The 12527-nt window shown below is 38.9% G+C and overlaps 1 protein-coding gene across 5 annotated transcripts in view; it reads right to left on the bottom strand.

Annotated features, from left to right (window-relative positions):
- The window catches only part of RB1 (RB transcriptional corepressor 1), a 217807-nt gene that overhangs the window by 141792 nt on the left and 63488 nt on the right, over window positions 1–12527 (bottom strand). For 4 of the 5 annotated variants that reach the window (XM_077158231.1, XM_077158223.1, XM_077158222.1 and 1 more), the window contains 2 exons: window positions 12115–12230; window positions 5213–5332 (listed from right to left, as the gene is read on the bottom strand). In XM_077158231.1, coding sequence (XP_077014346.1) covers window positions 5213–5332; window positions 12115–12230 — 236 coding nt within the window. Of the gene's footprint in view, window positions 1–5212; window positions 5333–12114; window positions 12231–12527 lie in introns of those variants that run through there. The other variant, XM_077158224.1, reaches the window with a different exon arrangement.

Here is a 12527-nt window from a genome sequence, read left to right on the forward strand (position 1 = left end):
TATCACGATGGGCTTTTTCAGAACATCTGCATCACTCCAGAAAAAATAAAAAGAAAAAAACCCATATATCCCATACCCTTTACCCTTCCTCTCTTTGACCACTAGTATTGCAATCGACTTTTTTTTTTACCTTTTATCCTCCTTATTTATTAATTTTTGTCATTTTTTAATTCATCTAGGCTGCAGTTTCTTAAACTTTATATCCAACACACAAGCGATGAAAGAAAAAACAGATAAACGTGAACTCCTCAAAATCAAATACTTCAGTGCTTCAAAGGACTCTGTCAAAAAGGTGAAAAGGCAACGGACCCAATGGGAGAAAATATTTAGAAACCACATATCTGATAAGCGTTTGATATCCAGAATATATAAAGAAATCCTACAACTTAACAATAAAAAGACAAACAACCCAATTTAATGGGCAAAAGACATGAACAGGCATTTTTCCAAAGAGGAAATACAGAGGGTTAAAAAGCACATGAAAAGTTGCTCAGCTCCACAAGCTCTTAGGGAAATGCAATTCAAAACCACAATGAGATATCACCTCATACCTATTAGAATGACTGCTATTAAACAAACAAGCAATAAGTGTTGGGGAAGACGTAGAGAAATTAAAACATTTATTCACTGCTGGTGGGAATGTAAAATGGTACAGCTGCTATGGAGGAAGGTCTGGCATATAAAAAAAATAAATAAATAAATAAATAACCAGATGCTCAAATAAATATGTGGAACAAAAACAATATAAAGAGGGGAAACAGAGGGACATGAGAGCAGAAAACATGTATGCTTTTGAACCTAGACCGGGATCTTGTCAAAGTAGTAGCTTACAGATGTAAATTATGTAATACATACCCCAGGGTAATCACAAAGAAAGTATTTTAAAGATATAAAAACACAAAACTGAGAAAGGAATCATCAAAATACATCACAAAAGATCAACTATATATAAAAAGAGTTTGTAGTAAAGGAAAAGAGAGACAACAAAAAGATATGACATACAAAAAAATAAGGACAAAAAAATGAACTACTACCTTTACAGTAACAACACTTAATGTTTATGGAATAAACTCCCAGTCACAAGACAGAGATTGGCGGAATACATAAATAAGCATGATCCAATTGCATGCTGTTTACAAGAGAATCACCTTAGACCCAAAGACACAAATAGATTGAAAGTGAAAGAATGGAAAAATATATTCCATGTAAACAGGAACCCAAAAAGAGCTGAAGTAGCTATATTAAAATGAGACAAAATAGATTTTAAATGCAAAAATGGTACAAGAGATAAAGAAGGATACAGATAAAGAAGATAAAGAAGGACAGTAATAAAAGGGGCAATCCACCAAGAAGTACCTTTCTGTAAACCTACAACTTCTCTTATTCTCTAATTTTAAAAAACAGTAATAAAATCACTAGAGGGGCCCAATAGCAGATTTGAGCTGGCATAAGATAAAATCAGCAAACTTGAAGATAGATCAATAGAAGTTATGAAATCTGAAGAACAAAGGAAAAAAAAGAAGAAAATGATCAGAGGCTTTATACAGAGATATTTATAGTATAAAAAGTAGATAGTAATTGAAAAGGAATTTTTAAGAATTATAAAAGATATTTAAAGTCAAATACACATTTTATATCATTTTGTAATTTAATTTTATTCAGAATACAACGCTATCACACACTGTGCTAGTCTGAAGCTATTATGTACCCCAGAAAAACTATGTCCTTAAATTCTCATTCAGTACTTCTCCCTCATTTTTGAAGGACAATTTTGCTGGATATAGGAGTCTTGGTTGGCAGTTTTTCTCTTTTAATAATTCAAATATATCATCCCACTGTCTTCTAGCTTCCATGGTTTCTGCTGAGAAATCTACACATAGTCTTATTGGGTTTCCCTTGTATGTGATGGATTGTTTTTCTCTTGCTGCTTTCAAGATCCTCTCTTTCTCTTTGACCTCTGACATTCTAACTAGTAAGTGTCTTGGAGAACGCCTATTTGGGTCTATTCTCTTTGGGGTGCGCTGCACTTCTTGGATCTGTAATTTTAGGTCTTTCATAAGAGTTGGGAAATTTTCAGTGATAATTTCTTCCATTAGTTTTTCTCCTCCTTTTCCCTTCTCTTCTCCTTCTGGGACACCCACAACACGTATATTTGTGTGCTTCATATTATTCAATTCCCTGATCCCCTGCTCAAATTTTTCCATTCTTTTCCCTATAGTTTCTGTTTCTTTTTGGAATTCAGATGTTCCATCCTCCAGTTCACTAATTCTAGCCTCTGTCTCTTTAAATCTACCATTGTAGGTTTCCATTGTTTTTTCCATCTTTTCTACTTTGTCCTTCAATCCCATAAGTTCTGTGATTTGTTTTTTCAGACTTTCCATTTCTTCTTTTTGTTCAGCCCATGCCTTCTTCATGTCCTCCCTCAATTTATTGATTTGGTTTTTGAAGAGGTTTTCCATTTCTGTTTGTATATTCAGAATTAGTTGTCTCAGCTCCTGTATCTCATTTGAGCTATTGGTTTGTTCCTTTGACTGGGCCATATCTTCAATTTTCCTGGTGTGATCCATTATTTTTTGCTGGCGTCTGGGCATTTAATCAGATTTCCCTGGGTGTGGGACCCAGCAGGTTGAAAGACTTTCCTGTGAAGTCTCTGGGCTCTGTTTTTCTTATCCTGCCCAGTATGTGGTGCTCGTCTGTCTGCGGGTCCCACCGGTAAAAGATGCTGTGGCTCCTTTAAATCTGGAAGACTCTCGCTGTGGGGGAGGGTCGCCAGCCGATGGGGCTTGGGGGAGTGCCGATCCAAATCTCCCAGCCAGCCCGGGAAACCACGCGTGGGGGGGGCGCCGGCCGCCGCGGCTTGGGGGGGTGCCGATCCAAAGCTCCTAGCCGGCCCAGGAAGCCGCACGTGGAGGGGGGGCGCCGGCCGCCGCGGCTTGGGGGGGTGCCGATCCAAAGTTCCCAGCCGGCCCAGGAAGCCACGTGTGTGGAAGGGGCTCTGGTCGCCGGCCTCTGTGGCTTGGGGGACCTCCAATCCAAATCTCCGAGCCGGCCCGGGAAGCTGCGTGGTGGGGGGGGCGCCGGCCGCCGCGGCTTGAGGGACCGCCGATCCAAATCTCCCAGCGGCCCGGGAAGGAGGGAGGGAGGGGCTCCGGCCGCCAGCCGCCACGGCCCAGGGAAGCGTACACCTCTCGGGGACCTCACCGCAGCGGATTCTCTTAGCCGGTTCAGCCATTCCAGAATGGGGTATGCTGTGTTTCTGTTCTCTGTCGTGGCTCCCCTCATTCAGGATTGCTGGGTAGAATCTTTTTATTGTTTCCACAGAGATATGACCCACCTATTGTGGGTGGCACTATCTATCTACCTATCTATCTATCTAATCTATCTATCTATCTTTTTTTTTTTTACATGGGCAGGCACCAAGAATCAAACCTGGGTCTCTGGCATGGCCGGCGAGAATTCTGCAACTGAGCCACCATCACACTGCCCAGTAACTTTTGATTAGTTGGAGATATATCTCCATCCATTCAAGGTGGGATTGCTTACTGGAGCCCTTTAAGAGGGAACCATTTTGGAAAAAGCTTTAGAGCCACAAGAGCCACGAGAACTTGACAGAGCCAAAAGAACAGATAGAGCCTAGGGAAAGCTGTTGAAGATTCCTGAAGAGAAGCTAGCAGACGTCATCATGTGCCTTTCCAGCTGAGAGAGAAATCCTGAACATCACTGGCCTTCTTGAATCAAGGTATCTTTCCCTGGATGCCTTAAATTAGACATTTTCATAGCCTTGCCTTAATTTGGTCATTTTTACAGCCCTAGAACTGTAAACTTACAATTGAATCAATTCCCATTTTAAAAGCCATTCTGGGGTGGGCCACAGTGGCTCAGCAGGCAGAGTTCTCGCCTGCCATGTCTGAGACCCAGGTTTGGTTCCTGGTGCCTGCCCATGCAAAAAAAAAAAAAAAAGCCATTCTGTTTCTCATATGCTGGCAGCTTGCAAACTAGAACAAACACTGAAGGATAATTACATACAATATACATCTATGTTAACACAGTGACTACCAGTCACTGTGGCTACTGAATAGTTGAAATGTGGTTAGTCCAAATGGAGTTGGGCTATAAATGTAAAATGCACAGCAAATTTCAAAGAATTCATACAAAAAAGAACAAAGTATCCAATAATCTTATACTGACTTCATGTTTTTATTGATATAATTCACATAATACAAAACTATTTATTTCAAATTATACAAATTCAGTTGTTTTTAGTATATACACCATATGTTGCACAACCATCACCACTCTGTAATTCTAGAACATTTCCTTTACCCCTAAAAGAAACAACCCACCTATTAGTAGTGACTCCCTATTAACTCTTTCCTTATTCTCTGGCAACCAATAATCTACTTTCTGTCTCTATGAATGTGCCTATTCTGGACATTTCATATAAATGGAATAGGTGTCCTTTTGTATAATTTCTTCCACTTGGCATGTTTCCAAGGTTCAAGCATGCTGTAGTATATACTACCTCATTCCTTTTTTCTTAATGGCTGAATATTACATCTGTCAATATACCACATTTTGTTTATATTTATCAACTGATGGAATCTGGGTTGTTTCCATCTTTTGGCCATTATGAATAATGGTGCTATGACATTTGTGTACAAGTTTTTTACTTGAATGATTTCATACTGAATCAGTTTGGATGAAAAGTATATTAAAAACTTAAGCCAAGTTTATCTGAATTTCATAATTCCCCCAGTTGCACAGTAATGATGAAAAGTCTTCTAAACGCCTTTGGGGGTAGAAATCATAGCTTAGTAGTACAAGTCACATGCACCTTCCATTATCAGTACTTATTCTCTTTCTAAACTAAATAACAAGACTACGATGACATTTAAATTCAAGCCCCTATTCTAACTCAGAACTAGAAGTCTTCCGGTAAAGGAAGGCTGAGGTGGGCAGAAAGGTTAAAGTCTGTCAAAACAAAGAAGAGACAGTGAAAGGACAGTAAAAGCTAATTTGGGAGGAAGCATTCAGAATTCATACGACTGGATAAATATGAAAGCCAGGAATTAATAACATAATCACATCAAAGGGGTCATAAATCTAAGGGGTAATACTTAACTTTTTATAAATGTTATAGTTCACACATGGTATAATTATGCCCAGTAACATGAAAAACCAGGGTGCAACCCTAATAAAATTTTTACTTTACCTTTCTAATTTGCTGTAGAGTGCACACAACACATTATACTTCTTCAACAGTCTTGACATAGCATTATCAACTTTAGTACTGGTATCAATTTCTTTTAGTAAGTCAGCGAATTTATAGATACTGCAAAGAAAAGAATAAAAAAAGGTGAAATATCAGTAACTTAAAAAATCATTTCATTTCATTTTCAAAGCACAGAAATTTCAATTCAAAAAATTATCAGCTGCAGCACACCAAATCATTATTACATCCCTTTGAAGGAATTATTTTTTGCATTTTACTAGAATTTAAAGAGAAAAAAAAAACTAGCCTTTAACCTACATTCCTATAACCATGTATCTATGCCTACATCTATTTACAGTCAAGAATACAGAAAGAAAAAAGTGCTATGAATTTATTATTATTATACTAAGATAAAAACCTAAAGTCATTTACACATAGAAAATGACCAACTCAAATTCATAAATAGCTTTGTAAAGTACTTGCTGAATCATCAATGATCCATGGTTAGAATGTACTAAAAAGCAAAACTTCTCCTTTACAGTCACTGACTAGCAGAATAAATTTGATTAATGTTTTTATTACTATTTTGAAACAATCACAAACTTATAGAAAAGGTGCAAGTACAATACAAATAAATTTTTTCACCTGAACAATATGAGAATAATGGTGTGCCTAATGACCTATCACCCTTCCCCTGAAAACTTTATGTGTATATTCCTACAAAGGAAGACATTCTCATATATAACCACAATACAATTATCAAAATCAGGAAATTAACACTGATACATTACTACTATCTAAACCTCAAACCCCATTCAGGTTTTACCAATAGTTCCAATGTCTTGTATAGCAAAATGATCCCATTCAGAATCACACTTTGCATTTAAGGTGTCAGGACTTTTTAGTCTCCTTCAATCCAAAATAGCTCCTCAGTCTTTCTTTGAAGATGAGAGGATGATTATTTTATAAAATGCCTCTTAATTCAGGTTTGTCTGATATTTCATCACAATTAGGTTCTGGTTATGTATGTTTGGAAAAATATCATAGAAGTGATGCTGTATCTTTTTCTCACTGCATTTTATCAAGTGGCAAACATTTTAACTTATACAACTACTGATGATGTCAATTTTGATTGCCTAAAGTCTTATCCTGTCAGTGTTCTTCACTATGAAAGCTACGCATTCCACCTTGTAATAAAGCGTTTTGTGAGGAGGTACTTTGAAACAATGTATGTGTCCTATTCCTCATTAAACTTTCAATTTACTAATTTATATCTGAATGGACTCATGCTTTTTTATTTTATTCAAGCATTACACAATCTATATAATTTACTTTTATAACCAAATTGTCCTCAATTTGGCTGACAGGAGCCCATTCAAGCTGGTTTCTTTGACTTTCTGACATATCTTCATCATTCTTTAAGCATTTATTGTCTTCTACCCCACACCATAATGACGCATTTTTCCACATTGCCCTGATTCTTTTTAATGCAAAGTGGACTTTTATAAGCCAAGACCTGGGTACAAGATGTGCTCATTGCTACTGGGATGTCACACTGCTCCAAACCAGATCTGTGGCAAAGCTAGGAAAAAATATATATATTTATACATAGTTTTGTATACACACTTCTATATTTATCTGTGTTCTGAGAACCATGAGGTTATATCCATTCATCCAATTCCAATGCAAAACCACATTCGTTATGATATTTTCCCTTTCCATATTATAACACTTCTTCAACAGTGAGAAACCTGGAATCCATTTACCCTTAATTCATTTACTCATTATACAATTTCTTGTTGTAACCATCTCCAGTCTCCAAGGTCACCCAATTCCTCCTGTGCACACACTCCTCTCTCTGCTCAGACTGACTCCCTATTCTGGACTGCTCTCACCCCTCCACATGGACACCTTCCTCACTCTGGTACGGCTCTGCCTTCTTACACCAGACTGCCCTCCACCACCCACTTGTGTTATGACTCCCTGCAAAGGACTGCTCACGCTCCACTTGGTCTCCTACACTGCACACCAAAAGCTCCTCTGTGGGGGTGCCTCTGACAAGCCCACACACAAGTATGCCCTCATCACCCTGTTCAGCTCTCTCAGTGTGATTACCCCTGTACTGATTACCTCCTTACTGCCACTGCCCTTCACAAGGATGCCTTCCTCATCCCATTTAGGCTGTATGCAACTCCCCATTACAGGCTACCTCACAGGTGGGTGCCCTCTTCACCTGCTCAGGTTCCACTCCTACACGAGGCTACCTCCAATCATGGATACTCTCCTCACTCCACTTGGGCTCCACCTCCTGCACCAGGCCATCTCACTGCAGGGATGTTCTCCTAACTCCGCTCAGGCTCTGATTCCCTGCTCCCATTCCCCAACCTACTGCCATGGACATCTGCTCATCCTGCTCAGTTTCTACACCCCACACTGGACTGCCCCAAACCCCAAGTGGATGCTCTTCTTATCCCATTCTGGCCCTGACTACCCACACCAAGCAGCCCTCCCCCATATACATGCCCACCTCATCCCACTTTGGCTCTGATAGCCTCTGGGCTCCATGGCTCTCACCTGCCATCGTTACATGCACCTACTTCCTTTGCCCCACTGATGGTTTTAGAATTGAATTGTTATGGAAGGGGAAAGCAAAGCTGATCAAAAATTTTAAGTTGTTTTAATAATGTCTCTAAATCATTCTTTAAAGTTTTCATACTAAAAAATAGGGCAGTAAAGACAGCAATCAAAGCAGCACCTCACAGACTCACTTCTAATTGTCAGTCTATGGAATTATATGGAAGCAGCTAACTCCACTGAAGGGTGGTCACCAGACCCATCCATAGGCTCTCCATCAATCAGTTAGTTACAGGCCTCATTCAAGTAGATACTTATCATGAGAACTGGGAAAATGAAAGGTTAGGCTCATCGGGAAGGGGCCCAGAAGTCCAAAGATTATTAAAAGTTCCTAAGACATAAAAGGGATGAAGGCAACCATGACAAGCTCTGTGGAAAAGTAAATAAAGGAGGAGTAGAAATGATATGGGTATACCAGGATTCTGACTGGAAGAGAAAAGAGAATGAAGCAAGTGTGTGGATATGTCCAGAGAAAAGAATATCAACCTTAGAATAGCACTTATTCAAGAACCATTCTCAGTTCCAGTTTTTATGAAGTATATGGTAATACCTGTCCTTGGAGCACCGTGAAAACTCCGAATTGTTTTAATAAGAAACTTCTTTTCTAGGGATAATGTGAATCTTTATTACTTCTGTAGCCCCACCCCACCCCCCACCAAAAAAAAGGAAGGAAGCAAGGGAAGGAGGAACAAACAAAGGAAAGAAAGCCATAATAAAAAAGAAAGCCATGGGCAGGCCACGGTGGCTCAGCAAGCAGAGTTCTCACCTGCCATGCCTGAGACCCTGTTTCGATTCCCGGTTCCTGCCCATGCAAAAAAAAAAAAAAAAAAAGGAAAAAAAAGAAAAGCTATAACTAAAACACCACTCTGTAAATACTTAGTCTAGAAAATAATGGCCCCTGTTTCTACATTTAATTTAAAAGTAGCAAGAAAAACAGTATTAAATGCCACAATTTATCTCATTTAAATAAACACGATTACATTAAATTTTGATGGCTTTAGTAGAAAAGCATACAACAATATAGCTTTCACAATGTGACTGTGTGATTGTGAAAACCTTGTGTCTGATGCTCCTTTTATCTACCTTGTCAACAGATGAGAGGAACATATAGAATAAAAATAAATAATAGGGAGAACAAATGTTAAAATAGAAAAAAAAAGCATACAACTACCTATATGATAAAATTATTTACTGTCACACTTAGTAAATATGTTGTAAACAAAAGAACTGGGGCCTTGTACCTCTCTTTTCTTGCAATAGTGCCCACATGCTCTCTCAAATGTGTTCTTCATAAACTTTCCACTTGCTTACTCAATTTGGGCTATGCCCTTGAATCTTTTCTTACACCATGGCCAAGAACTTGGAATTCAAAATTCAGCAACATATTTTTGTTGAAACTGAAATTTGGCAACATATTTTGTAAGCCAGCTAGGCAACATTTCCCCTCAACTGTCTGGACTGGTAAATCATGGCTATTGCCCAGGAGGCCTGGCCATATGCTTTCACTTTTTCTTCTCACCTGGCTCATTTTTATACTTTCTTATGTTCTCATGTAATTTTGTGTCTCTAGGAATCTGGGGACTCTACTCTGGCTTCTTGAGCACATCATCTCGGTCTACTCTGAATTCTCTGGCTCCCTCCTAGTAAGTAGAAATAGTCTATCTCTACACTATGCAGATCCAAAGAGACTCAGCAGTGGGTTTTGCTGCCCCTGAGACCTGACTGGGGACTTTTCCCTGTGTTGTACAGGAGTCCAATGTAAGCCAAATCAAGTTCCCCCATCTCTCTTTCTCTGTCCTCCGATCTTGGAGACTTCCCTACTCATTTGGCTTCTGTTGTCTCTAGGAATCTGGGGACCCTGATCTGGCCACCCTAGAGCATAATCTCAGTCTAGTCTACCCTGAGTTCTCTGGCTCTGTCCTTGCAGGTGGCAGCAGCCCACCTCCACACTGTGCAGCTCCAAAGAGACTCAGAGCAGTAGGTTATGTTGCCCTTGAGACCTGACTGGGGATTTTCCCTGCATTGTACAGTTCAGTAGAAGCCAAATCAAGTCCCCTGTTTTTTCCTCTCTCTCTCCTCCTCGGCTCTCTGAGAATTCCCCCCACTCTTCTTTCCTCCCCTCTGGGAACCCAGACCCTTCCTGCTGAATCTGTTCCTCTTTTCACCTCTTCGACAGAGGTCCTCTCCCCTGTTTCCATGAAAGTCTCTTTCTTCTCTGTCTGGCTTTCAATGCCTTCTGAGACATTCTATCTTTTGTAACATAGGATTCTGGATTAAGGTTTCTTGTAGGAAACAAAGTGTTTTCTTTGATATTCTAGGGAGTTACTTCTAATTTATGCCCGTGGGAACTGAGTATTTACAATGGGAGTGTCTCCCCTCCAGGCCTTGATCGTTTAGTCTCTACTGAGACCCATGGCAGCGGAATATAAAATTTCCCTTCTTTTAGAGCATGCTTGCTGTTCAGCCCTAAGGAAACAGGAAACTAAAGGACAAAGGTGTCCCGGGAATGTGCAGAGACTTTACTCCCCGTGTTTCCAAGGCATTATTAGGCCAGTGGAGAGGATGTACAGGGAGGGTTTGAGTCCCTGATCTGTGTTTGGCAACCTCCCAGAAGCGTAGGTCCAGACATACTCAGGTAAAAGGCTGTCCATGGTTTGAGTCCCTGACTCCTCTCGAGTGTTGTCCTGGAATCCTTCCAGGCAAGGACGGGAATAAAGTCCTTTTCTTTTCCATAGCAAATATCAACAGCATCCTCCTAAATAATTAGGATCATTTCCCCATGGAGGGCACATAGCTTCAATATAAACCATTGGGAAGCACAGCCCTCCAATGGGACTCTCAATTACAATACCATCCTCCAGTCTGTAAAAGACAGGGAAAGTAGTCAGAAATTCCCTATGCCCAAATGTTTATAGCTCTCTTATCAAGAAAAAGACCTGAGAAAGAACTTGTTGCTTATGTTATGCCCATGTCTTAATTTCTATTAGAGGAGAACATCTTCTTAATGATCCCCTTTTAAAACTTGTTTGCTAAAAGTTATGAAAAATATACCACCAACCCAGTTAATTGTAATAAGCTTTAAAAAAATTACTCAGGAGAAAGAGAAAATCCTGGCTCTTTTCCGGGGGAGGTTGGTGGGGAACTTTTAAACGTTTACCAATGTCACCCTGGGTTTCCAGGTTCCTCTCCTCTTAACCTAAATGAGATTGCCAGAAAGTTCTATGCTCTGCCAGGTAGGGCCTATAACCCCTGAAAAGCAGGAAGCAGCTACAGAAGACAGACCCTTGTCCCTCAAAAACCTTTAAGATTAATGAGCTAGAGACTCTCTGAGGGGTAAGTTGAGGAAGGTTAGCACAGAGACCTGAGAAGGGCCAGAAAATACCATGAAGAAGCCCTTGAGTAAGGACAGGAGGGTCTGTTCAGCACAGACAGCCAGTCTGGGGGCTACCCATCTATGCAAAACACCCAGCAGCAACCGAACCATCCTGATGCACTATCTACCACCAGACACTACCCTGGAGAGAAAAGAGGGAAGGAGGAAGGGTGTCAGTATGGATGGAGGAGAGGGAGTAAGTAAAGAGAAGCAACAAAAGCAGACTGCCCAATATTGTGTATATCATCTTGCAAGAGTACCGCATGTGCCATCTCTCCTTCTCTGCATGCATACTCAACACATTTTCTAACTACTTGCTTGTAAAAACAGAAAAAAGACTGCAAGTCCTGGAAGACTTCTCAAGATAAAGTTCATGAATTATTAGAAATAAATAAATTAGTAAACTCTTCTTATAAGGCTTAAAGCTCAATGATAAAACATTTATTAAGTAGTTATTGGATGGAATAATACAGTAGATAATTGAATATATGGTCTCAAAAAATATGTCATTTTAATATCTATTGTAAATAGAACAATCTTAAACTTTAATAAATCTTATCTAAATTCCTTTAAGATAGACATAAATATGTTTATAAAGGCTTTAATATATAAACCTACTATTTAAAATCTTTGCTTTTATTTTCCACTTTAACAACTATTACAGTTAATAAAGTTTACAGATCAAAGTGAGAGACATGATGAAAAACTTCCCATATACAATTCCCTATATCTGTAAGCAAGTATAGCATAAATGCATTTTCATTAATAGGTCCACATTTAACCCCACTTATTTAATTATTTAATTTTAGTATTTCTCACTAATGTCCTAAAGTTTATTAAAAAAAAGACAACAAATTTTAATGACAGAGGCCAGTTTTTATGTAAGAAAATTTACCTGGTTTCTATGTTTTTCTGTAGCTCTGTAAAAGTGAATGGCATTTCATCTAGGTCAACTGCTGCAATAAAGATACAGATTCCCCAAAGCTCCTTCTTCTTTTGAATATAACCTTCCTAGGAAGAAAAAAAGTGTTCAAAATTTTATTATATCATTCACATATTAAATACCTCATTAAAATTGCATTATAAGATTTTTTCTTGGTCAGTATAACCAAAAATATGTTTTAAAATCCTTACGATGGTGTATACTTGAGAGCATTTCATTCCTACACTAACACCGACACTCAATTTTTTTATCTAAAAGCAAAAAGAAAATTACTAGAAAAAACAAAAAGTTAAATCACTATTTACTGTAGAAAATTAGGAATCAGTCAGTTCTTTGAAGTAAATACTTTCATTTCTCAATAACTC

This window comes from Tamandua tetradactyla, chromosome 4 (assembly GCF_023851605.1).
Source record: "Tamandua tetradactyla isolate mTamTet1 chromosome 4, mTamTet1.pri, whole genome shotgun sequence".
In the NCBI taxonomy this organism is placed as follows: domain Eukaryota; kingdom Metazoa; phylum Chordata; class Mammalia; order Pilosa; family Myrmecophagidae; genus Tamandua; species Tamandua tetradactyla.